This window comes from Macrobrachium nipponense, chromosome 45 (assembly GCF_015104395.2).
Source record: "Macrobrachium nipponense isolate FS-2020 chromosome 45, ASM1510439v2, whole genome shotgun sequence".
Taxonomy (NCBI): Eukaryota; Metazoa; Arthropoda; class Malacostraca; order Decapoda; family Palaemonidae; genus Macrobrachium; species Macrobrachium nipponense.
The window spans coordinates 3,183,030-3,205,634 of NC_061105.1; the positions used below are offsets into that span (position 1 = coordinate 3,183,030).

Sequence of the window (22,605 nt, forward strand, 5' to 3'; positions counted from 1 at the left end):
ATTACAACGAAAAAAAAAGTAACTTGTTATCTTTAACCGTTTAGCGCACGGCGTGATTTAAATACAATTATATATGAAATTTCGTTTTTGCGCTATCATATATCGCATTATTTATATATGATAATGATAATTTTTTTCATTTCTGATGGTTGCATACTAAACTTCAGGCAATGACAAAAAAAGGAGCCAAAAATGAACTCTTAATCTTAAAAACTAAGCGCGCTATGATTTTTTGAAAAAAATATTTTTTCCACTTCCGCGCTCACTCTGAAACTTCTCCGGCACACGGGAGACATTTTTTTTTTTACCGCTTCGGCGTTTAAGGGTTAATGAAAATGAAATAGTTTTCAATTTTAAACTTAAGTTTTCATGTATTTCATTTGATTTTCTAAAATACAAGTTGAAAACCTTGGAAGTGTGTTGTTACGCTAATAGAATCGAAAGATCAGAGATGAGTTTTAGTCTTGAAGTGATTAACTGGTAATTTTCATAGCAGTGCCTGCGAACTTCTATAAAGCAAATGTGAATATTAACATGCTTTTATTTATCTACATATGTCTCCCACACAGACATCTTGAGTTACAACGAGACCACATCCAACGTATACAGCGCCATATGTGCGGTCGTCATCTTGCACATCCTCCTAGCTTTGTTCATATTAAAAGCGTTCAAGGAGACTCCTGTCAAAGGAGCAAAGCAGGATTAAGGCAAGTGTGTGCAGGGTGTTGAGTAAAATGTTGGGTTCAATATTTGTTGGCAGATGTTACTTAAAGAAATTTTTGCTCAGTGCACAGATGTTCATTGAGGTTCTGAAGAAAACTTTTTTTGTAAATTTTTATGATTTTGTCATCAATGTACAATCTACTTTGAAACTAGTGGATTTAGGTTATTAGTATTTGTAAATTATCTTTCTGCCACTCCAGTTGCAGAACAGATGACATTCTTATGAACTTGGAACTGTATTTATAAATTTACAATTTCATCTGTACGTGTATGCCTTTTTCATCCTTATACAGTACGTACACTTGCATTTTACTTGACATGTTGCTTCTTCAAGCCATCATATTAATTTGGGTACCATTGGCATTTTTATATAGTAGATACTGGTCAAACTAATTCAATATACCTCATGTATATACCCCAGGTTGTGTAAAATATGAAGTAGCTACTGGTCGAACTAATTCAATACGTAATATCTCATGTATATATCTTAAGTTGTGTAAAATATGAAATAGCTACTGGTCAGGCTAATTCAATATACCTCGTGTATATATCCCAGGTTGTGTAAGATATGAAGTGGTAATATAACCTCAAAGTAAAAGGCTTGTGTAGGTAAAACATCCGTTAAATATTGGTTTATCTGTGGTGTTCTATTTAGAACAAGTGTTTTAAATTTTGATGTTTTTTTGGGGTTAAATAAAAAAAATTTAGTTTACTTGAAATTTTATCGTATTAAATGAAGAACATGCCTACACAAAATACAATGCTGCTTATAGAAAACCTGCTTGAAACTTCAAGGTACCTCTCAATAAAGGAAAGGAAGATGCAGATAAAATGACCAAATTGCAGCTGATATGACAAGATCAAATATTTATATATTCCTGTCAAAGTTTTCTTTCACTGAAACTCACCACCTTCAGTAACTAATTATATCCCCACTGTCAGATTTTTCTGCTCTTCAGTCACATTTGTTTGTGTCATGGGTATTCAAATAGCCCATATACCCCGGTCTCAGAATGCAGGAAAAAAAAAAACCTACTAAAATAAGACATAAATAATATATTGATATTTTGTTTTGAACCAACAGGGATTGTGAGGCATTGGATATGTCTTTGAAATTTTATCTAGATCTTCAATTCTTGAAGATTTAGATAATTGTGAAATTTTCTAGTTGTAATTTATCAAAGATTGCCTGTGAGTTTAAATTTCATGTATAAGTATTTTGAGTCATATTTTTGTAATTTATCTTGATATTTTCAGGTCCTGTTCGCAATCATATACTACAACACCACAATCGCATCCTAGGTTTAAGGCACAAAATTATCATCATGGAGTTTCTAGCTGAGACAGAGCAGTCGGTTATGACAATTGAACAGATTTTGGTAAGTGTGTGATCAGTAATTTTAATACATTTCTCCTTTATTACCTCACCAAGTGTGGGGATCCACATGAATAGGAAAAATAATTGTATGCAAAATTGAATATTTACTGTTTGAGAAAGGATATGAAGTGTAGTGTGTCTACAAAAAGTACACGTTTATGTAAGACACAGCTAAGCTAAGCATTAAAAGACTGACAGTGTCAAGTTTTAAGTTGATCTTGCTGGAGTACTTAATTTTCCTCAAGGTAAAACAAGGCATATTACTAGCCAAGAAGCCAACATTATTAAAGAAAGCTACTCTGGGCTACATGTAACAGGATGTATGGATATATAATTTAGTTTTCAAAGTCAGCCATGTAGAATGAATATTTAACTAATACAGAACAAATGTAGATGCCCATGTTGTAATTATCATACTTTCCAAATGTTGCTATGTCTGCTTTTGCCTCCTCTTCACTCTCGTGTCCCATTCATTTTCTGTTAGATTCCTTAGCTTTTGTCTCTGCTACCTTTCTGACATTTGCTCCTCACCCCTTCTTGTTAGTATCCTAACCAGGCGCATATTTTGTAGAGCTACATTTTAGGGAAAAGCACTATTTATAGGTGTTTCTTTTTCTTCAATTTTAGGAATTAGGCGACAACAGTCTGGGCATGAAGGTAATTGTGAATACAAAGTACAATGCTTTGATGGGGGTAATCAGTTGCGTGCTTACAGCCAGGCGGCTCTTAACAATAGAAAAGGTTTGTATTACTTGGATTTTTTTTTATTTGTCACCCGTTATGGTTGGTTGTTGGAATGAGGCTTTATCAAAGAATTGCAATTTTTAAGTATTTACAATATGAGTTAGACTCATCTGTATGGAGTGGTGATAACACTATGGCTAAAAGATAAAAGTTATTTCAAGTTGTTGATCTGTAGTCATGTTTCCTTCTACTTTCTATATTTATATTTTATTTTTTCATACATTCAACTTACCTGTCAGATATATACTTAGATATAGACTCCGTTGTCCCCGACAGAAATTCGAATTTCGTGGCACACGCTACAGGTAGGTAGGTCAGGTGATCTACTGTCCTGCTGCTGGGTGGCAGGAATAGGAACCATTACCTTCTAGAACCAGATTTTCTCTGTCGGCCATATTGTAAACATACATTGTTCCGATTACGTAATAACAAACCCTCGGTCCTTTAACAATAGGAAGGTAACTAGCGGCAGCTGGGACTTGGTCGTAAGCTTCGAACAAGGGAGAACGGTAGTTAACTGCTTGTCCGGTCGTGCGCGCCGCGCGCGGGCGGTGAAGATCCACTTTTGCTTTCGGCCGTGGTGTGACAGGACGTGTTCGTCATCGCTCTGCCCGCTATTTTCGTCGTGTGCTTTGGATGTTACAATTTCTTCTGACTGGTTTGTGTGTGGTCTTGAATGAAATTGTAAGTACTTTGTTTTCATTTTTCATTGAGTGAAGATTAATTAATCATGGATCAAGAAGAGCTTTCGCCGCGCCCACCAACTGCCCGTAGAGTGTGTCCCGTTGGAGGGCGTAAATGCGGCGGATTCCGCTCTTCACCCAGATATCGATCCTCATGAGTTATGTTATGGTGTCGGGGGCGCGAATGCTCCCGAACCGAAACCATGTGATGTATGTGTAAATTGGTCCGAGGCGCAGTGGGTGCTGTACGAGGGTAGGAAGAGGCGTAGGTTGACCAAGGAGTCGTCGGAAAGCTCTCCACGACTCCTTTGGTTACGGATACCTCGTCATCCTTCCTGCCTCCAGCTCAGCCCCCACGATTTGCGCCTTCCCTGCGGGGGGGGTGGGGGGGGTTTCGGAGTCCTTCTCCTCACTCGATCCGTCGAGTGTGGAGGAGGGTGCACCGATACCCGGATGTGCAATTGTATTCGGGGTCTTCCGTCCGCTCTGGGTGGGGTTCGTCCTCCCCCAGGCGTAGAGGTGCCCCTCTAACTGACCCGACTGTTCCTCCCTCAGGTGTGCCTTCTGTGAGTGACGACCTTGGACAGGTGTGGGCGTCGTTGGGACTGCAGGGCGCCCCCAGTATCCAGGGCTTGATTCAACGGCTAGCGGGGTCGGCAGTGGTAACTCATGGTGTGGTTACAACTACGACCAATACGGTGTCAACACCAGCGTACGCCGCCCCTCCTCATGTGGTGTATACGCAACACATTGCGTCAGTGACTCCAACGGCGTCAATTCAAATGCCGATCGCTGCCGTGCCTAAGAGGGGCGTGCCGCCGCCACCTGGGTTTTATGTGCTGCCGACGCCCGACTTTCGCTGCCCCAAAAAGTTCGCCCCTGGATCTACCGCCCGTTCCAATGATGAGTTTGGCTGAGATGGAGAGGTCTGTGACGCCGGACTATGCTGCCGTACCTGCCGTACCTGCAGCGAGTGTTGCTGGCCAGCCCCTCGCGCCGCTCCTACGAAGCGCGCGGTGCGGGACTAATGTTGATGTTGCGCTGGTGCTGGTCCTGCTGGTGCTGGTCCTATTGGTGCTGGTCCTGCTGCTGCTGGTCCTGCTGGTGCTTGGTCCTGCTGGTGCTGGTCCTGATGGTGCTGGTCCTGCTGCTGATGTTCCTGCCGCTCCTGCCGTGCCTGCCCCTGCCCACGTCGCGTCTCGTCATGGAGGTCGCTGCACCGGTCTCAGGTCTTTGTTTCCGGACAGGATCAGTCGGGGCGTGTTGCTTCGGCAATTGGCCGACTTTTCGTGGATGGAAGACCTGACGTCCGTCCTGAAGAGAGCTGACGAAGAAGAGGAGGAAGAAGAGGAAGATGTCGTCGTCGTCTTCATCGTCTTCTTCGTCGTCTGTTGCCGCCTCTTCCCCTTCGACTTCTAAGGCTTCCAAGCCTGAAGAAGAAGAAGGCTGCCTCCTCCCCCCCTAAGAAGGCTCCTACGGGAGGACCTTCGAAGGGCCCGTCTCGCTCTGGCTGACGGGGGGTGTTTCTGCTGGTCCTCCTGTTCCTCGGGAAACGGGGGACCCGTCTCCTCTTCTGAGAAGAAGAAGAAGACGGGGACCAAGGATGTGCTGGCTACTGCTGGTGCATCCGCGCCTGGTCTTAGTAGCACTGCTGCTAAGTCAGGTACCGGCTCGACTTCTCGTTCGCGAGAAGGTCCGAGTGTACGGTCTCCTTCGGGCGACCGTGCAGCCAACGTCAAGACGCCTGAGCTTGCTCACCGTCACGACAGAGGCACGGAGCAGAAGACTGTCGAGAGTCGCGCAAGTGACGCTCGCCAGGCCAGCGGCCGCTCTCGTAGCGACCAGCCGGTACCTCGGGTGGACGTGACGGTCTCTGACCGGCCACGGGTTGAGGCTGAGAAGAGGTCCCCTCGACCAACGGCACCAGCTTCGGCTGGTACCAGCGGTTTGACGTGCCGTGAGGACGCCTCACCGGTCTCACCGCGAAAGCGAGCTGCAGATCACCTGACCGCCGCTCCCACCAGGGACCGGACGGAGACGGTGGCCAGCAGCAGCTCGTCTGACGCACGAGATCGGGGTCGACGTGCTCAGTCGAGCCGCTCGCCACAGGTGAGCGGCACGACCAGGCCTGCAGTACGATCCCCACCGCGGGTTGGTGATCGGCTGCAGCCCCCCACGTACGCTGGTCCTGCCAGCGAACGGGGGGTTGGAGCGTCAGGTCTGTCTCTCCTATACCTTCAACTTCCTCGGGCTACACCGGGAAGAGCGAGGTACCTAGGAGTGATCGTGAGAGGTGCGCCGCTCACGATCCCGCCACGACGCCGCACGAACCAGGCATGGTTGTAGGACCAGCCAGGTCGTACGCGCAAGTGGTTGGAGGCGACCGTCAGGGGTCTGTTGCTGTTCCTCCTTCTGAAGGAGGAGGGTCTCGAGAGCTGCTCCTGTTGGAGGGACTGGACGGTCCTTACTCCTCAGGACGCTGTAACTCCTGAGATCCCAGAGGAACTTTGCCCAGGTTATTGCGCTGATTCGTCAGCACAACGACCTGGGGGAAGGATCGCCGCTACCACCATCTGAGCCCACGTCCCGGCTCGAGTCATTTGGGGCCCGAAGAGGGAACCCAAATTGACGGTGGGACTGCCGCGATCGGAGCTTGCAGACTCAGTCCTTGACCAGGTGGAGAATTTCGTCTCAGGACGAGGAGGACTCACTTAAAACGGTCAGGACGGTCTTCCAAGCTACTTCCTCCTCCTCTGCAGCGACAGCGGAAGTTCTACGTGCCATCAGTAGATCCAATACCGCCCAAACAGGTTAACCCGGAGCTAGCTAGGCTAACTCCAGGTGTGTCCCTGCAGCAGCTCCTGTCAGAGAACCTATGGTTCTCGCAGCAGGAGGCACTGGGCCTGGAAGCTACCGCTATGGCAGCTTTCCAGGCAGTCTCTTGGTTGGATCTGTGGTCCCTCACAGTATCCAAGGTCGCGGCCGACGCCGGGGGCGCTGCCCTCGAAGACGACCCCGACTTCAGGAGACTGTGCCAGTCTGGAGGTAGGGCCATCTCCTACCTCGCCCATCAGACGGCAAACCTGTGGGCCAACTTGGTTCTCCGTCGTAGGGACGCTGTCCTTACACGAGTAGCCAAGGGGCCGGGCGTGAAGCGGTAAATGGACTACGTAACGGACCAATGAAGAGTTCCTCCGCTCTCTTTCCCGGAGAGATGGTGGACGCTGCGGTGGAAAGACGGCGCACTGATGACAGTGACCGTCTGGTTCACCAGGCAGTTACGAAGGTTTCTGGGCAACCTCGTACATCTCGGCTAAGCCTAAGAGTTTAGCTAGCGCTTCCTCGGCTGCTAAGACGGCTGCTCCATCGAAGCCCCGAGGAAAGACTCTTCCTGCTTCAACTTCTAGTAAAGGAGGCCGTAACCAGCCCTCCTCCCAGCCCTCCTTTCCCCGAGGAGGGTGCTGGGAAGAAGTCGAAGCGAGGTGGGAAACGCTAGGGACGGCGTTCCCCTCACCAGCTGCCGGAAGTGGGGGGGTGCCTGGCGAGCCATTGGGCAACTTGGCAGCGCTACGGTGCCGAGACCTGGATAGTAGACGTCCTTCGGGAGGGATATCTACTACCCTTCGAATCTCGGCCACCCCTCACCTCCAACCCGGTCCATCTGCAGACATAGTTCTGGGATCCTCAAAGGACGACGCTCTTCGGCCAGGAGATCAAGACCATGCTGACCAAACGAGCTGTAGAAGTCGTAGTGGATCGGTCACCGGGCTTTTACAGCCGCCTTTTCTTAGTGGAAAAGGCATCGGGGGGCTGGCGCCCGGTGATAGATCTCTCTCCCCTGAACCGATTTGTTCGCCATACTCGGTTCAAGATGGAGACGACGTTCCGTGCTGGACTCATCAGGGAGAACGACTTCATTTTTGCTTTCAGTGGACCTGAAGGATGCGTATTTCCAAATACCCATCCATCAGTCCTCCAGAAAGTACCTCCGCTTCATCTTCGACGGGACGGTGTACCAATCAGGGCACTCTGCTTCGGTCTCTCAACCGCCCCACAGGTGTTCACGAGAGTGTTCACGCTGGTGTCTGCTTGGGCCCATTCGCACGGGATACGTCTTCTGAGGTATCTCGACGATTGGCTGGTCCTGGCGAGCTCCCGCTCGCAGTTGCTGCAGGACAGGGATCGACTTCTAAAGTTTTGTCGCGATCTGGGGAGGGATCGTGATAAACTACGAGAAGTCCGATCTCGAACCCAAGCAGAAGATGAAGTACCTGGGTATGCTGATCGATACGGTAGCAGCTCAAGTCCGCCCCGCCGCAGACTTGAGGAATCAGCAAATTCAGGGAGGCAGCCGGCCGGTTCCTGTCTCGGCAGGAACAGGCAGCTCAGCAATGGCAAGTTCGTGATCGGCCACCTGTCGTCTCGAGAAGTTAGTTCCTCACGGACGTCTTCACCTGCGGTCTCTCCAGTGGAGACTAAGGGAGAGTTGGTCACAGGTAAAGGATCCACCTTACTTCCCCGTGCCATCACGGAGAAGGTGAGGCAGGACCTAGCCTGGTGGTGGCTCGACGACAGGGAACCTCTTAAGAGGAGTGCCCCTACGCACTCCCCCCCCGGAGATGCTGCTGTTCTCCAGACGCATCGGAACCGAGGGATGGGGCGCACACCTGGAGGAGTTGCTGGCTGCAGGTGTGTGGGACCATATCACGACAAGCCCACCTTCACATCAATGTCCTGGAACTCAAGGCGGCGTTTTACGCTCTCCAAGAGTTCCAAGACCGCTTGATGGGACACTCAGTGGTGTGATGTCGACAACACCACGGTAGTGGCATACGTCAACAAGCAGGGGGGGCCTAGTGTCTCTCCCGCTACACCAGTTGACGGTTGCAGGTGCACGAGTGGGCCACGGCTCATTCGATAGAGCTGTCAGCAAGCTACATTCCAGGCAAGAGGAATGTAGTAGCGGACAAGCTCAGCCGTCGGGATCAGGTAATAGGGACCGAGTGGTCCCTACACCCAGAAGTGGCGGAAAGGCTCTTCAACCTGTGGGTGGGGGCGTCCGGTCATAGACCTGTTCGCCACCCGGCACAACAAAAAACTTCAAGTTTTTTGCTCAGCCGTGCCGGACCCATGGGCAGCTGCAGAGGACGCTCTTCCAACCACCCCTGGGACAACCTCTTCGTCTACGCCTTTCCTCCCTTTTGTCTGATTCGGAAAGTGATCAGCCGAGCGCTGGTCACTCCCAATCTCAGGATGATCCTGGTGGCTCCCAAACGACCTCAAGCCGTTTGGTATCCGGACCTGCTGGCTCTTCTTGCAGAAGAACCGAGAGAGATGCCCCACTGGCACAACCTTCTAGCCCAGCCACACGTAGAGCGGTACCACCGAGCAGTCCAGTCCCTACAAACTTCACGGGCTGGCTGTTATCCACATCTCTTGCGAACGAGAGGCTTTTCTCGCAGCGCAGCAACAGAGATGGCTGGACACGTCAGACAGTCCTCTGCAGCTGTGTACCAGGGGAAGTGGGCCGTCTTCTGTGGTTGGTGTCGTAGACGGGGTCTATCTCCTCTCAGAGCCACTCTTCAGCAGGTAGCGGATTTCCTCGTATTTCTTCGCCGAGAGAAGCTCCTCTCAGTACCCACAGTTAAAGGATATAGAGCTGCACTGGCACTCGTCCTAAAACTGAGGGGACTGGACATCTCGAACTCGTTCGATATCTCCTTGCTAATGAGGAGCTTCGAAAGGTCTTGCCACCCAGGGAGCTCAGGCCACCTGAGTGGGATGTGACTCTCGTCCTTAGGAGTTTGACTCGAAGACCATTCGAGCCACTCCGAGAGTCGTCAGACAGTGATCTGGACCCTCAAGACCCTCTTCTTGCTGGCCCTGGCATCGGCGAAGAGAGTAGGGGGAACTTCATGGTCTGTCCTTCAATGTTAAACATTCCAGGGGCTGGGGATCTGTGACGCTCGATTTCGTCCCGAATTTCGTAGCTAAGACTCAGAATCCGTCGATCCCTGACGACAGGTTCGAGTCTTTCACAATCCCCTCCCTAATGGATTTCACCGACAACGATAAGGATGAGATGCTGCTTTGTCCTGTGAGGGCGCTACGGCGCTATCTGAAAGAAAAACTCGACACCTCAGGCCTGAGTGTCGACGCCTCTTCGTTAGCACTGGGGTTACCAAGAAAGAAGTATCCAAGAACACGCTTTCTTTCTGGCTGCGTGAGGTGATCAGGAGAGCGTACGAGGCTGATGGTAGTGACGGACATCCGTACGCTCCGACCGAGAGCCACGAAGTCAGACGGTATTGGACCCTCTTTGGCGTTCCGCAAGAACTTCTCCGTGGCGCAGGTCCTGAAGGCAGGTGTCTGGACCAACCAGACTACCTTCACGTCCTTCTACCTTCGGATATTGCCCACAAGTCCTTGGATACTTTTTTCCTTGGGACCTGTGGGTGGCTGCTCAACACGTTGTGTAAGCTTACCCAGCACCCGAGCAGGCAGAACAGCATCGATTCCTGGTGTGACTGTAGGAATGAATGGTTGAATGAGAGTGCGACTGGCTTCTCTTCTCCATCTTTTCTCTCTCTCTACCTGTGGGCAGAGGGTCACGGTCGTCACCATGCTGGAAAGGAATCCGATGCAGGTAAGCTACTCAACCGAGCCCCAATCTATCCCTTTAGTTAGGGATAGAAGCAAATATCCTCCACTCCCCCTCCAACAAGGGGGAAGGAGTGGATGCCTACTTGAGACAAACCCATAACTTTATGTTGGCTCCTGTACAGGAACAAGTTCTTGCAATGCTGGTACGAAGAGATACGCTTGCCTCTCTCTTAGTACTTGGCTCAGAGGTCTGACCATTGATCCTGCGGTGCACACCCCGATCAATCGGACAGAGGTTTGGATCCCTCCCTTGCTCTTACGACCAGGGAGGCATTCCAAGGTTGGACGAACACCAGTCTGTTCACCAAAAAGACTCAGATTCCACCCACCAAGAAGTGAGTCTCCTATTGTTAAAGGACCGAGGGGTTTGTATTACGTATCGGAAACAAATGACAATTTGTCGAAAATTGCATTTTTCCTAACTATACAAACCTGAGGTCCTTTACATATAGTCCCACCTCATACCACCCCTCACTCTGCAACTTTTTGCATGGGCCTAAAGCAAAAGTGATTCTTCACCGCCCGGGCGCGCGGCGCGCGCACGACCGGACAAGCAGTTAACTACCGTTCTCCCCTTGTTCGAAGCTTACGACCGTCCCAGCTGCCGCTAGTTACCTTCCTATTGTTAAAGGACCTCAGGTTTGTATAGTTAGGAAAAATGCAATTTTCGACAAATTGTCATTTTGCGGTACCTCCTGACTTGATTTTCGTGTTTCATCGCCATCGATCTTCTGGGCTGTCTTTTGCAGGGAAGTACTGGGTCTTTGGTTCGGCATACGCTTTTATTAACTTTTTAATGAATTTGACTTCGAAAATTTCGAAGAATATATGACGTGTAACTACCGAAGTTTTGGTAGACACTCACATAGTTTGCAAGAAAGGGAAATATTAATTTTGTTCATGAAACTTACCTGACAGATATATATATATAGCTGTATTCTCCGAAGTCCGACAGAATTTCAAAATTCGCGCACACGCAGTGGGCGGCCAGGTGGTGGTACCCATGTCCCGCCGCTGGGAGGCGGATATCAGGAACTATTCCCATTTTCTATTCATATTTTTTTCTGTCGCCGGTCGGTAAACAACTGTTTACAGACCTCCGCCTAGGATTTTGAAACTTCATTAGCCGCTTAAGTATCCTAATTATTCTTACGATTATTGACTTGGATTTGTGGCTAGGCATACGCTATCGTAAATTTTTCATTGCATTTGATGTCTGAGGCTAGTTAGCCTAGTTTCAGATTTTGTTGTCTGCATGGGGGATGGTGAAGCTACCGGAACTTTCGGTAGACACTCGCTAGTGTATATGGCGTTTTACTTGTTTTCTTGCATAAGTTCAATGTAATTAGTGTAATGCTGTGACTGATTACGGAAGAAGTAGGATTCATGTACGCATTTTAGAGCGTGTTAGAATCAGGAGTTTTCCTCCACAGTAAACAGAAGTTAGAAATAATGAACCTTCTAACCTCCTGTAGATTTTATTTTGCCTAACCCTGTGGTATGGCTTACGGGCCTAGAAGAAGTGTCTGCTAGAGGATTACATCAAGTAATCTTAGACTAAAGTGCTCGCTCTCCAATCAGTGTTTGTGAAGTGTAGTGCCCCTTGTGTTGTGGAGGGGGGCGTCAGATCGGCCCCATAATGCCTCTAGGCCTGGACCTCTGTCGGACTCCCAGGACTCAGGGAGAGGGCATGTCGAAAGCGCAAGAGGGTTACGGGGGGCTCCCCACCGATCTGGCGTCCCTTCGGCAGAACCTGTTGACGCTTCCCAGGCTGCTAAAAGATCGTGCACGCGCACGAATCTTGAAGGATTGCTTCTCGTCCTCCGAGGCGTCCTCCCCGCGCAAGGGTTGGAGCTCTCGGAAGGACTCGCGCCCCTCTAAGAAGCTTTAGAGAAGAGGACGCTTCACGTCCTCTCTCTCGTTAGGAGGGAACGTCAGATCGGCCCCATAACGCCTCTAGGCCCTAGACCTCTGTTTCGGACTCCCAGAAAACCAGGGAGGAGGGCATGTCAAAAGCCGAAGGAGGGAGGGTTTAACGGGTTTTGGTTTTCATGCTGATCTGGCTTCCTTTCGGCAGGTCCTGTTGTCGCTTCCCAGGCTGCCGAAGATCGAGCACGTGCACGAAGCTTCAAGGGTTGTTTCTCGGCCTCCGAGGCATCCTCCCCACACAGGGGTTGGGGCTCTCGGAAGGACTCGCACCCCTAAAGAAGCTTTAGAGAAGAGGACGCTTCACTCCTCTCTCTCGTCACGAGAGGATGAGGAGTAAAGAGACCAACATTTACCTTTTAGAAGAATGCACTGGCTCTTTTTCTAAGGGACATTTAAGGAGGGCTCATTCATCTGCCAGAAGAGTATTTGAGCCTCCTGCGAGGTGAACGTCATGTATATATCATTTATACATTATTAAGGGGAGGCTCATTCATCTTTCCAGAAGAGTGATTTGAGCCTCCTGCGAGTGACCGCTCATGTTACATCATTTATACATTATTAAGGAGGCTCATTCATCTTGCCAGAAGAGTGATTTGAGCCCCCTGAGAGTGAACGCTCATGTATACATCATTTTATACATTATTAAAGAGGCTCATTCATCTGCCAGAAGAGTGATTTGTAGCCTCCTGCGGCCCAGTGAACGCTCATGTATATGAACGCTCATTGTAATATATCACTTGTACATTATTAGGAGGTTCATTCATCTTGCCAGAAGAGTGATTTGAGCCTCCTGCGAGTGAACGCTCATGAAGTTAGAGCTGTTTCAACCTCGCTAGCATTCCAAAAGAATTTGGTAATCAAGGACATTCTTGATTCCACCTTTTGGAGGAGCAACTCAGTATTCGTCTCCTCTCCTCATGGCGCTCCGTATACGTTATGTAACGTTCGCTTTACTTCGAAAAGCAAGCTGATAAGTTTGACGGCCGGCAAGCTGCTTTGCACAGTCAAACAACTTATGTCTCTGGTCGGCATAAGAAGGGCAATTTAGACGTGAGGAAGCTTTTGGAGGTGCTCGACGTCCTATAAGTAGAGACATTCTCCAGGACGCTTCGGCAAGCACCCTTGCGGAAGAGACGAAAGCCATACGTCTTCCTTTAGTGTTCTCACACTTCAGGAGCAGCGGCTGCAGGCTCTCCATGGAGAACTCGCCTGAGGACGTCCCTTAAAAATATTCAACGTCATACGCAAAACGCGGGTTGGTTCGTCATAACATTGAGATGTTGGCAAGGTCGCTAGCCAGGACGCCTCTTGGCGGGCCTTGCATGCATCAAGGCGCTCAACGAGTTCCTCTCTGAAACGTCGTTCAGAAGACTTGGTGTTCTCTGCTCAGACACGGCTCGTAGCTAAGCAGGACGTTTTTTTTGAGGGACGCTCAGCAGGACGCTAAGCAGGACGCTTTTGAGAGCTCTCGGCAGACGCTGTGAGGACGCTCGGCAGGAGCGTCTTTTGAGGACGCATCAGCAGGACGCTTTCCAGGACGCTTTTGAGGACGCTTTTGTGCACATTCGCCAGGACGCTTCGGTGGAAGCTCGGTCAGGACGCCTTTGCGAGAGAAAAGACTTGTAAGGAAAGGCGTTTTATTTGCTGTTCAGGACGTTTCTTAGGACGCTTGACGCTTTATAAACGCTCGTCAAGAGGAGGTTTTTTCAGGACTCTCCACAGGACATTCCTTTACAGAAATTTTTAAAAAGGATTCGGAGTTTAGCGGAGAGACACGACCCGAATTTTTTCTTTGATCCCTCTTTCCTCTTCATCGATTTCTCTGAGAATCGGGAAGATTATATACTCGGATTCCTGGGTGACTTTCCGTCATGTTAAAGGGTTTTCCCCTATTAGCAAAGTGCTAATAGTTTTGTCTAGTAAGGACGTTTTCCCCATTGTCAAGATACTAAACGTTTTGTCATTTAAGTGGGGGACCCCTCATAAATGGGGTAGTTCTCATTGACATAGATTTTAACGTTTTTATCGTTTAAGCGGATAAACTCATTAACAAATTTCGAAGAGCTCTCATTCATTTTTCAGAGGCTCATCCGGGGAGTAAGAAAAAGACTTGTAGACTAGATCCAGAAGTCTTATGTTTCCCATATGAATAAGAACTTTGAACGGTCCTTTTCGAATCCTCGTTTTCCTTTCTTTCTGATGATCTCTATTCGAATATTACTCCCTCTTCTTGGCAGAGTCAAGGAGTTCTTTTAAAAAGTCTCATTCATTAGAACGTGGACAGTCCGTTTTCCTTTCTTTCTCTCTTTCCTCGTCGAGGAAGATGTAGTAGAGAATTAGATGTTCAAATTACTACAATACTTACGTAGTTTATCTTTGCGTCATTTGCTAACGCATGGGTCAAGTCATATACGCATATAGTATTTACCTCTGCGGATAGAAGCCGAAAGAACTGTTGTTCTAATGTATTTATTTGACACTCCCTTCAACCTTCCAAGAAGTTTTTGGAGTAAGAATAACTATTCAGGTATTGTTACGACAACACCAACTCAGATTCTGTATTTAGCGAATTTTGTTTCGTTTAAATATGCCTGCTTGAGAGTTTCCTTTTGCTCGATAATTTCATACCTATCCCTTCGTAAAGGAGTAGCTGGCAACTCAGGCAGATAGTGCGAGACGATGAACAAGGCTGCTGTTACTGTGATGTGATCTACGCAGTACCGGCTAGCTCGGTGTCATGCGCGTTTTGGATTGCGTCTCTCTGCAATACAATCATGGATTTTAGCCTCGGGTTGAGGAAATTTCTAGTAATCATGAATGAACATGCCTTCCGTTTACTTAGAAAATTTCAACAAGATATCTCTTATACTTGTTCGGTGCGGGTTTACCGCACGGTAACAGATCTCTGTACGAATCTACCGCGGCATAGCACTATAATAATGCTCTCCTGCTTATGCAAAGTGCAGCCTTATTTAGGGAAGGAAGCAGGCTGAGTGAGGGAATGGATGAGTTTGCTGGGGACCATTTCCTCGCTGGAGAAGCTTGTTTTCCCTGAATAAACAGCAATTCAGACCTCTACAATTTTTCCTCACGAAGAAATTGGAATAACATCAAAGATCTTGTAATAATTCTAATTTTTCTCAACGGCTTGAGGATCACCTCGGGTGATAGCGTAGGAGGGTGCCAGACATCCGAACAGAGGAACAGATGTTCTGGCACATTGTCTGAAGAATTGGAAGCCAAATTGGTCGGCTCTCCAGTTCCTCGAAGGGTGAGTTTGGATCGAGTGGCCCAAATCATCTCGGATAATTTCTCAGCTCTTTCACAGCTCAAGAACAGAGAATTGGTTATGGGCTTGGCACGGAACGTAACGGTCCTCAAGAGGTTCGTTAAACTAGTGCACGTCCGTGCGGGTCTTCTCGATCGAAGGCAACAACTACTGACGTCTGAGTAATCCTCACTTAGAAGTATTTCGAAAGTGAGGAGAGACTGAGGGCGTCCTTTCGTTAAGTTTTTCGTAATTTTGAAGACGAAGGAGCTTCCTCTTAAGTTGTTCCTTATTCATGATCCTAGAGGATTAGCTTTAGTCGCCACAATGTTGGCCTCTAAGAGGTTGGATTCACAGAGGTCAGGTAATTCAGAGAATTGTCCAAAGACCCTTCCCGAGAGAATCGGTGTAATCTAACTTCGTCACTTAGTGAAGTATCTAATATCTCTCCTCTCTGAGTCTGAAGGCGTTCAGACTATCGAGAAGCGATAAGATCTTCTAGATTAATGGCAGTCTCTTGGCCAAGGCAAAGCAGTGCTGCCTATTTTCAGTGTTCAATCGTGAGGCGGGCCGTTTCTGGATAGTGAAAGGGAAATGACTGTTCCTCCAACTCGACCTCTGTGAATTTCTTTATGGTTCTATCTTTCCGTATGAAGTACGAGATAAGATAGAAGTCCTAACTATTGTAGAATATGCAAATATGTTGTTGACGGCCTCTAGGCTCAGAGATTCGGTTCTGTCAAACAAACAAAGCTTTCACGATCTTTGAGGTCTGGGGAGATCTTGAAATTCTCTGGATCGCAGGTTCCGGCATGGAACTTAGACGTAGTCTGAGTTTCTGATGCCAAAAGCATTTCGAACCTATCCTTTCTGCGAACTTAATACACGTGACCAGAAAGGCTAACATTCTAACCGCTCTAGCCACGGCAAAGAGGGTTAGTGAGCTTTTAGCTATCATCAGAGGTTTTAGCTTTAAAGGACATAATGCGGTCTGTCCTCTAAGCCTTCCGTTCTTGATAAGAACGAAAACCTGTCTAACCCTTGACCCGAAGGTTTGGAGACCAAGGGTATGGCACAAATTATTGGGCAAAGGCATTAGAGAGTCCTGTGCCCTGTCGGGTCTCTCAAGTTTTATCTTAATAAAAAACTATAGTAAGTCGAGGTCAACGGACAATCTGCGGTGTTCCGTAAAGACCAGACTGGTTCATGTCCAAGAACACCCTGGCATTATAGTCAAGGAGTTCTTTTAAGAAGTCTCATTCATTATGTTTGCATAAAGATTTGAGATTTTTTCTTAATATGAATGCTCAAGAGGTGAGGGTGGCGCGGCCTCGGAAGCATTTCAACACAGAGCAATGACACTCAGTAACATCCTGAGTGCCACGCTTTAGCGAAGCAACTCTGTGTTCGCTTCACACTCCCGACGGGATGTGAAGACGACAATTTGAGATCTGTAAGTCGCTAGGACCATACATATCCGTAGATATATTATTGGGGGCAGCAAGCAACCCACGAATCCTAATTCCTATAAAAAGGGAAAAGGGATTTAGGTGGCTGTTAACTTTTGGGAAGGGTTGGGCTCGGCTTGAGGCCGCGTTCCTTTTCGATTTAGCCTAGAAGTTATGGAACTAACTTTTAATAGGTTAGGTCAGGTTGGTGGTGGTTTTAGCTTCGTTAGCCCTCAGAAGTATGGTCATCTGGGTCTAGTCACCATTGTGGTCACGCCCCTGTTGACAGATCATCTAGAGCGCACCAGCATTACAGGTCTCTACCTCGCTGGCAACTCTAGTAACGCAGAAGCAGACTTTAGAGACAGTAATCACGAAGTCGGCTATGCTAACAGGTGAGGAACCAAGATGTATATCATCAACTTAATTTAGTTTCCCAAAAATCCTATTCTGTCTCTTCCCACCATCCGAAGGTGGGATTCAGCTATATATATATCTGTCAGGTAAGTTTCATGAACAAAATGTTATTGTTATAATACAATTAAGTTTGTTCATACTTACCTGGCAGATATATATAATTAAAGTGCCCACCCACCTCCCCTCAGGAGACAGTGGCAACTTGATTAAAAATATGGAATAGAAAATGGGTGAATAGTTCCTGATGATCCCGCCTCCCTCGGCGGTGGGAATGGGTAACCACCACCTGGCGCCCACCACTGCGTGTGCCGCGAATTTTGAAATTCTGTCGGACTTCGGAGAATACAGCTATATATATATCTGCCAGGTAAGTATGAACAAACTTAATTGTATTATAACAATAACATATTTATTCATTAATACGTGTAGGAAGTGTTAGAACTTGATTGAGGAAATATAAAACTCTAACTTCCTACTTTAGGAAGTCAGTAAAGCATATATAAAGAACTTGATTGAGGAAATATAAAACTCTAACTTCCTACTTTAGGAAGTCAGTAAAGCATATAACTTTTTACGCTTCCTTTAGAAGCTTTAATAGCTCTCGTGCTAACGATCAGTTAGAGTATTAACAGTAATAGTAGTTTTTGCATCCTCATCACCTTCTTACTCCACAGAATCTACAAATTCATAATTTGAAGATAAATGGATGTAGCTCAAAATGCGAGCTCTTATAAGGTAAGAAGTGAATTTAGTGCAGTGGAGGGTGCGTTCTGATCGGCCCAGAGGAGAAGGAATGTCGAAAGCCTTACGGAGGTTATGGAGAATCCCCACCGATCAGGCGTCCCCTCGGCAGATTCTGTAGAACGTCCCAGACTGCCAAGTTCGCCATTGGAAAGGCGTCCTAAAATAGTGAAGGGTGCGTTCAATCGGCTCTGTCTCGCTCTCAGGCCTAGACCTCTTCCAAGCTCACAAGCCCAGAGGAGAAGGAATGTCGAAAGCCGCACGGAGGTTTCAGAGAATCCCCAGCGGTCGGGCGTCCCCTCGGCAGGTTCTGTAGTTGCGTCCCAGACTGCCAAGGATAGCCGTTGGAAAGGCATCCTAAAACAGTGCTTTTCGTCATCCGATTCTTCTTCAAAGAAAGGATGGAGTTCGGACAGGCTGTCGAGACCTTCTAAGAGATCATGGAAGTCGCCAGCTTTGGATTCCAGCCCAGAAGAATATCCTCCGAAAAAGAAGAGAAAGGAGGTATTTTCATCAGATGCTCCTTCCCCTACATCGGAAGTGGAAAGAGAAGACGCAGCTACGAAGATCTTGGAACAGATGCAACAGCAGATATCTTCTTTAGTAGGAGTTTTGAAGAAGGATCCTCCCAGAAGAAAGGATAGATTCCTTCCAGTAAAAAGATCCCTTCCGATGGTAGTCTCTGAGAGCTCGGACGAGGCGCCTGCCAGGAGTCTGGCGCCAGCCGGGCTCCAGGCTCCTGTCAGCGCCTACTAGGCAAGAGGATTCTAAAGAAAGGCGCAAAGCGCCTGAAACTCCTACTAGGCGCAAAGCGCCTGGAACGAGGCGCAAAGCGCCTGAAGCTAGGGGCAAAGCGCCCGAATCTCCTTTTTCATTGGACATGGAGTTAGAAGTGGACCGGGAGGCTCCTCTTTGGGACTTTTTGCAGGATCAGTTTTTTCCTGACAGGGTCTCTAGATGTCGCACAGGCGGCCGTAGCCCTTGTCAGGATGTGGCTGGTTCTGTGAGAGGTTTTAAGCATTAAAGACTTTCTCCTGATGGGGACGTTAGTTGTCGCACAGGCGGCCGTCGTCCTTATCAGGATAGTCTTAATGCAAGTAAAGGCAAAGAGCAAGATCGGCCTTCTCCTGGCGGGCACTCAAGATGTCACACAGGTGGCCATAGCCCTTGTCAGGTTAGAGTCGGTACTGCTAAAAGCCCTTCACCTTACGAAAGGAGGCGCTCTCCTCCGGTTGCTCATTCTTCTCCCAACTTGATGGACAGGAAATGGAAAATAGATCGGAATTGGAAGCCAATAAGGGAGCAGGTCTCTCAATTTATAAGACCTTAGCGACCTTTTTTATTGAGAGAATTAGTTCATTACTAGTAAGAGGATATTAAAATCATCCTCCTTCTAAAATAATGCAACCAACCATTTACAGAAAGAGTGGCAATCGTTTGGAAATTGAACAAGATTCGTACGAGCTCTCATTCATTGATTGGAGGCTCTTCCAGATAATAGAGGCGTAGAATACGGCCTTATCTCCAAGAGAATAAAAGCTTGAGAGATTCTCTTCGATCCTCGGTTTTCATTTGCGATCTCTTTCGACTAATACTAATTCGGGTTTATTGATGAAAAGAACGAAGAGAGTAAGATTTCCATTTCTCTGCATCGGAGAGGAAAGAATGTAGTAAGAAGATTTGGTGTATACGACTACTGAATGACAAGTCATATACGCATACCATAGTTGCCTTTGTGGTTCGCTACGGAATTATCTATATCCTTACTGGAATTTCCTAGTAAGGACTTCGCTTAAAAAGTTTGTTACGACAATACCTACTCAGCTTCGGTATTTAACAAAGGTTGTTTGGCTTAAATATGCATTATTGAGAGCTTCCTTAGGCTCGAGAGTAATTTTAAGATATTCCTTCATTGAATGGAGTAACTGGCAACTCAGGAAGAATGCAGCCAGGCAGCGAACGAGACGGCTGTCATTGTAAGCCAATACAGTACCATCCAGTTCTCGGTCATGAGCAGTTGGTTACATCTCTCTCTCCTACGGGATCGAATGGTTAACCGTATATTCCCCCTACAATCATGGACTTAGCCTCGAATTGAGGGGATTTATAGGCAAACATGAATAACATGTTATTCGTTTTGCTAAGGAGTTTTCAATAAAAGATACCTTGTATCCTTGCGGTAATGTTTACCGCAATGTAACAGGATTATAGGAATGAGACAACAATATGAATTTAACACAGTAGAGCTATATATATTATTTGATGCTCTCATGCTTACAGAAGCAAAATAATGGACTTGCTAACTTTTCGATATAGCGAGTTATTAATCGAAGGGTTCAGTAGCCTCTCTGACAGCAGGCTCGGTAACGGCACGGTTCGTTCCTGATTTCGTTACCCATTTAATCGGAAAGGGGTCGCTTACAAGGAACGATGAAATGATTTATTTTAATCACTTAGGCCATTTCCACGACTCTCTCATATCGCAAAGAGCATCGAGAATCTCTTTTTTTCGCCCCTGTTCGCGTTAACAAAAGAGAACCTATTTGGAAAACAGACACGGAACGTAACGATCCTTAAGAGGTTCGATGCAAGATTTTGTAGGTCCGTGAGGACCTTCTCGATCGACGATAATAACTGTTAACGTATGTCTAACATTTATTGGAAAGAGTTGTAAGAACCTGCGGAAAGTCTTCTTCATAGATCTCTTCGCAAGGTAGAAGACGAACAGGCTTCCTATAGACGGCTTCCTTTTCCTCGAACCAAGAGAGGTAGCAATATACGCCATCTTTAATTTAAAAAAGGGGAATAAACTTTAGTCTTTTTTCCCCTAGTTATAAATTCTTAACAGATATTAAGATAAATGGGCATCAAGGAAGAGAGGATGAATGCCTCATTTTGGCCTTAGAGAGGTTGGATTCACAGAGGTCACGTTCTTCTCTCAGCATGTTTCGGAAGGTTTTTCCAAGAGAGTCTGGATATTCTATCAGAATCTATTTTAAATAGACCTAAAAAACCTCTCCACTCTGAGTCTGTCTGGGTGCAGACTGACCAGAAGTAAACATGAATGAGAGGATTCTTCAAGGTAAAGGACAAGAGTCATGCAAAAGGCATAGAATTGCTGCAGATCGTGCCAGATGGAATGGGGAAACTGTCCTCTTCCGATACCTCTGTGAACCACATTGCGGTATTTCTTCCCTTTCAGGGGGAAGAATCACCTTTGTATTTTTCTGCTATCAATGAACCCAGTAAAAGGCTATACTCTGTCTCTACAAGGAGAATTAGAATTAGCAGAGAATTAAGATCTTCGGGATCTTATACGATACCTCTATACGACAAGAGTAGAATATCATTTACTTTGAATGGGATCCTATTTTGGGCCTCAGATTCCGTGTTCCATCAAGATGGAACTGCTCCTCATCAGACTTCTTTGAGAAAGTTTTATGAGGGAATTCTTTGTTTCTCTTGTTCCTAAACGTCCAAGAAGACAAGTGAATTTTTATGCATTGGAATCTCGAATCAGATTCTATGGAGACTCAGCAATGGATTCTTGCCAGCGTAGTATGTCTGGCAAAAGAACTAAAACCCTCTATTCCTGACTCAACGCTTTCAGATAGAGGTTTCGTTGTCCAGGCAGGGTGCTTACGTTTTCATCAACACAGGAAGAAATGGTTTATACGTTTGCCTAAAGAGTCTTTGAAATGCGATGAGGGCTCGAAATGCTTCCCAGAAAGTGTTCAGAGGGATACTATAGAGAGCTAGAAATCAGGAGTTCCCCCAATTTCAGCTCGGAGTCTCCTTCAACTTCCAGGCTCCTTACCTTCCTTCAGGCAAGAAAAGGGAACATTCTGCAACGAGAAACCTCATCAACATGTAAGAAGAGATCTCGTTAGCAACGAAAGTATTCAAGAAGGATCCTCCTTGGAGGAAGACTATATCTCGTACTGTTAGATATCCTATCCTCTATTGGATGTAGCTGACTACAGTCATCTCCCCTTGCCGGAGAGGCCAAAAGCTCAAAGTGGAAGAATTTCTTCCACCCTTCTCCTAGTCTACTGATAAACTATTGAGGTTGTTCAGCACTTTCGGACAATGTAGCGCCAACCAGGCGCCAAATGCCAAAACAGGCGAAAGAACGCCAGAGGCAGACAGTTCCAAGGAACACTGTCATTGTCTGATGCGGAGAAAGAGCGGGCCTACAACCTAGCGCAGATGCGCTAGAGGCGAACAAATCGCACAGATTGTGTCCGATATGGACATCGCCAGACAGCCTCGAGAGACTACCAAGCTTGAAGCTCCAGCAAGTGGGGAGGAACCAGTCAGGCTCCAGGCGCTAATAAGAGCAAACCAGGAGCCAGACACGAAGAGCCTTCCAGGCGTGAGGTGCCAGCCAGGCGCCTTCCAAGCGCGAGACGCCAGCCAGGCTCTAGGTGCCATCCAGGCGCCTACCAGCCTCGAAGCACCAGCTAGGCTCCAGGCTTCATCCAGAAGAGATCCTTTTCAAGGAAGGCCCTGGTCTTCTTTGAATCAAGTATGATCTCTAAAGCACTTCAAGAGTGTCTTGATGATTCCTTCAAACAGCTGAGTATTAAAAGCGCATGAAGTGTGAGCTTT

General features: G+C 47.2%; 1 protein-coding gene across 1 annotated transcript in view; it reads left to right on the forward strand.

Moving 5' to 3' along the window:
- Positions 1 to 569: 569 nt before the first annotated feature.
- Positions 570 to 22,605, forward strand: part of LOC135214281 (piRNA biogenesis protein EXD1-like) — a 28,036-nt gene continuing 6,000 nt past the window's right edge. The window contains exons 1-3 of the mRNA XM_064248403.1: positions 570 to 707; positions 1,981 to 2,102; positions 2,729 to 2,842. Of these exons, the coding sequence (XP_064104473.1) occupies positions 2,049 to 2,102; positions 2,729 to 2,842 (168 nt within the window). The 5' untranslated portion in view covers positions 570 to 707; positions 1,981 to 2,048. The remainder of the gene's footprint in view (positions 708 to 1,980; positions 2,103 to 2,728; positions 2,843 to 22,605) is intronic.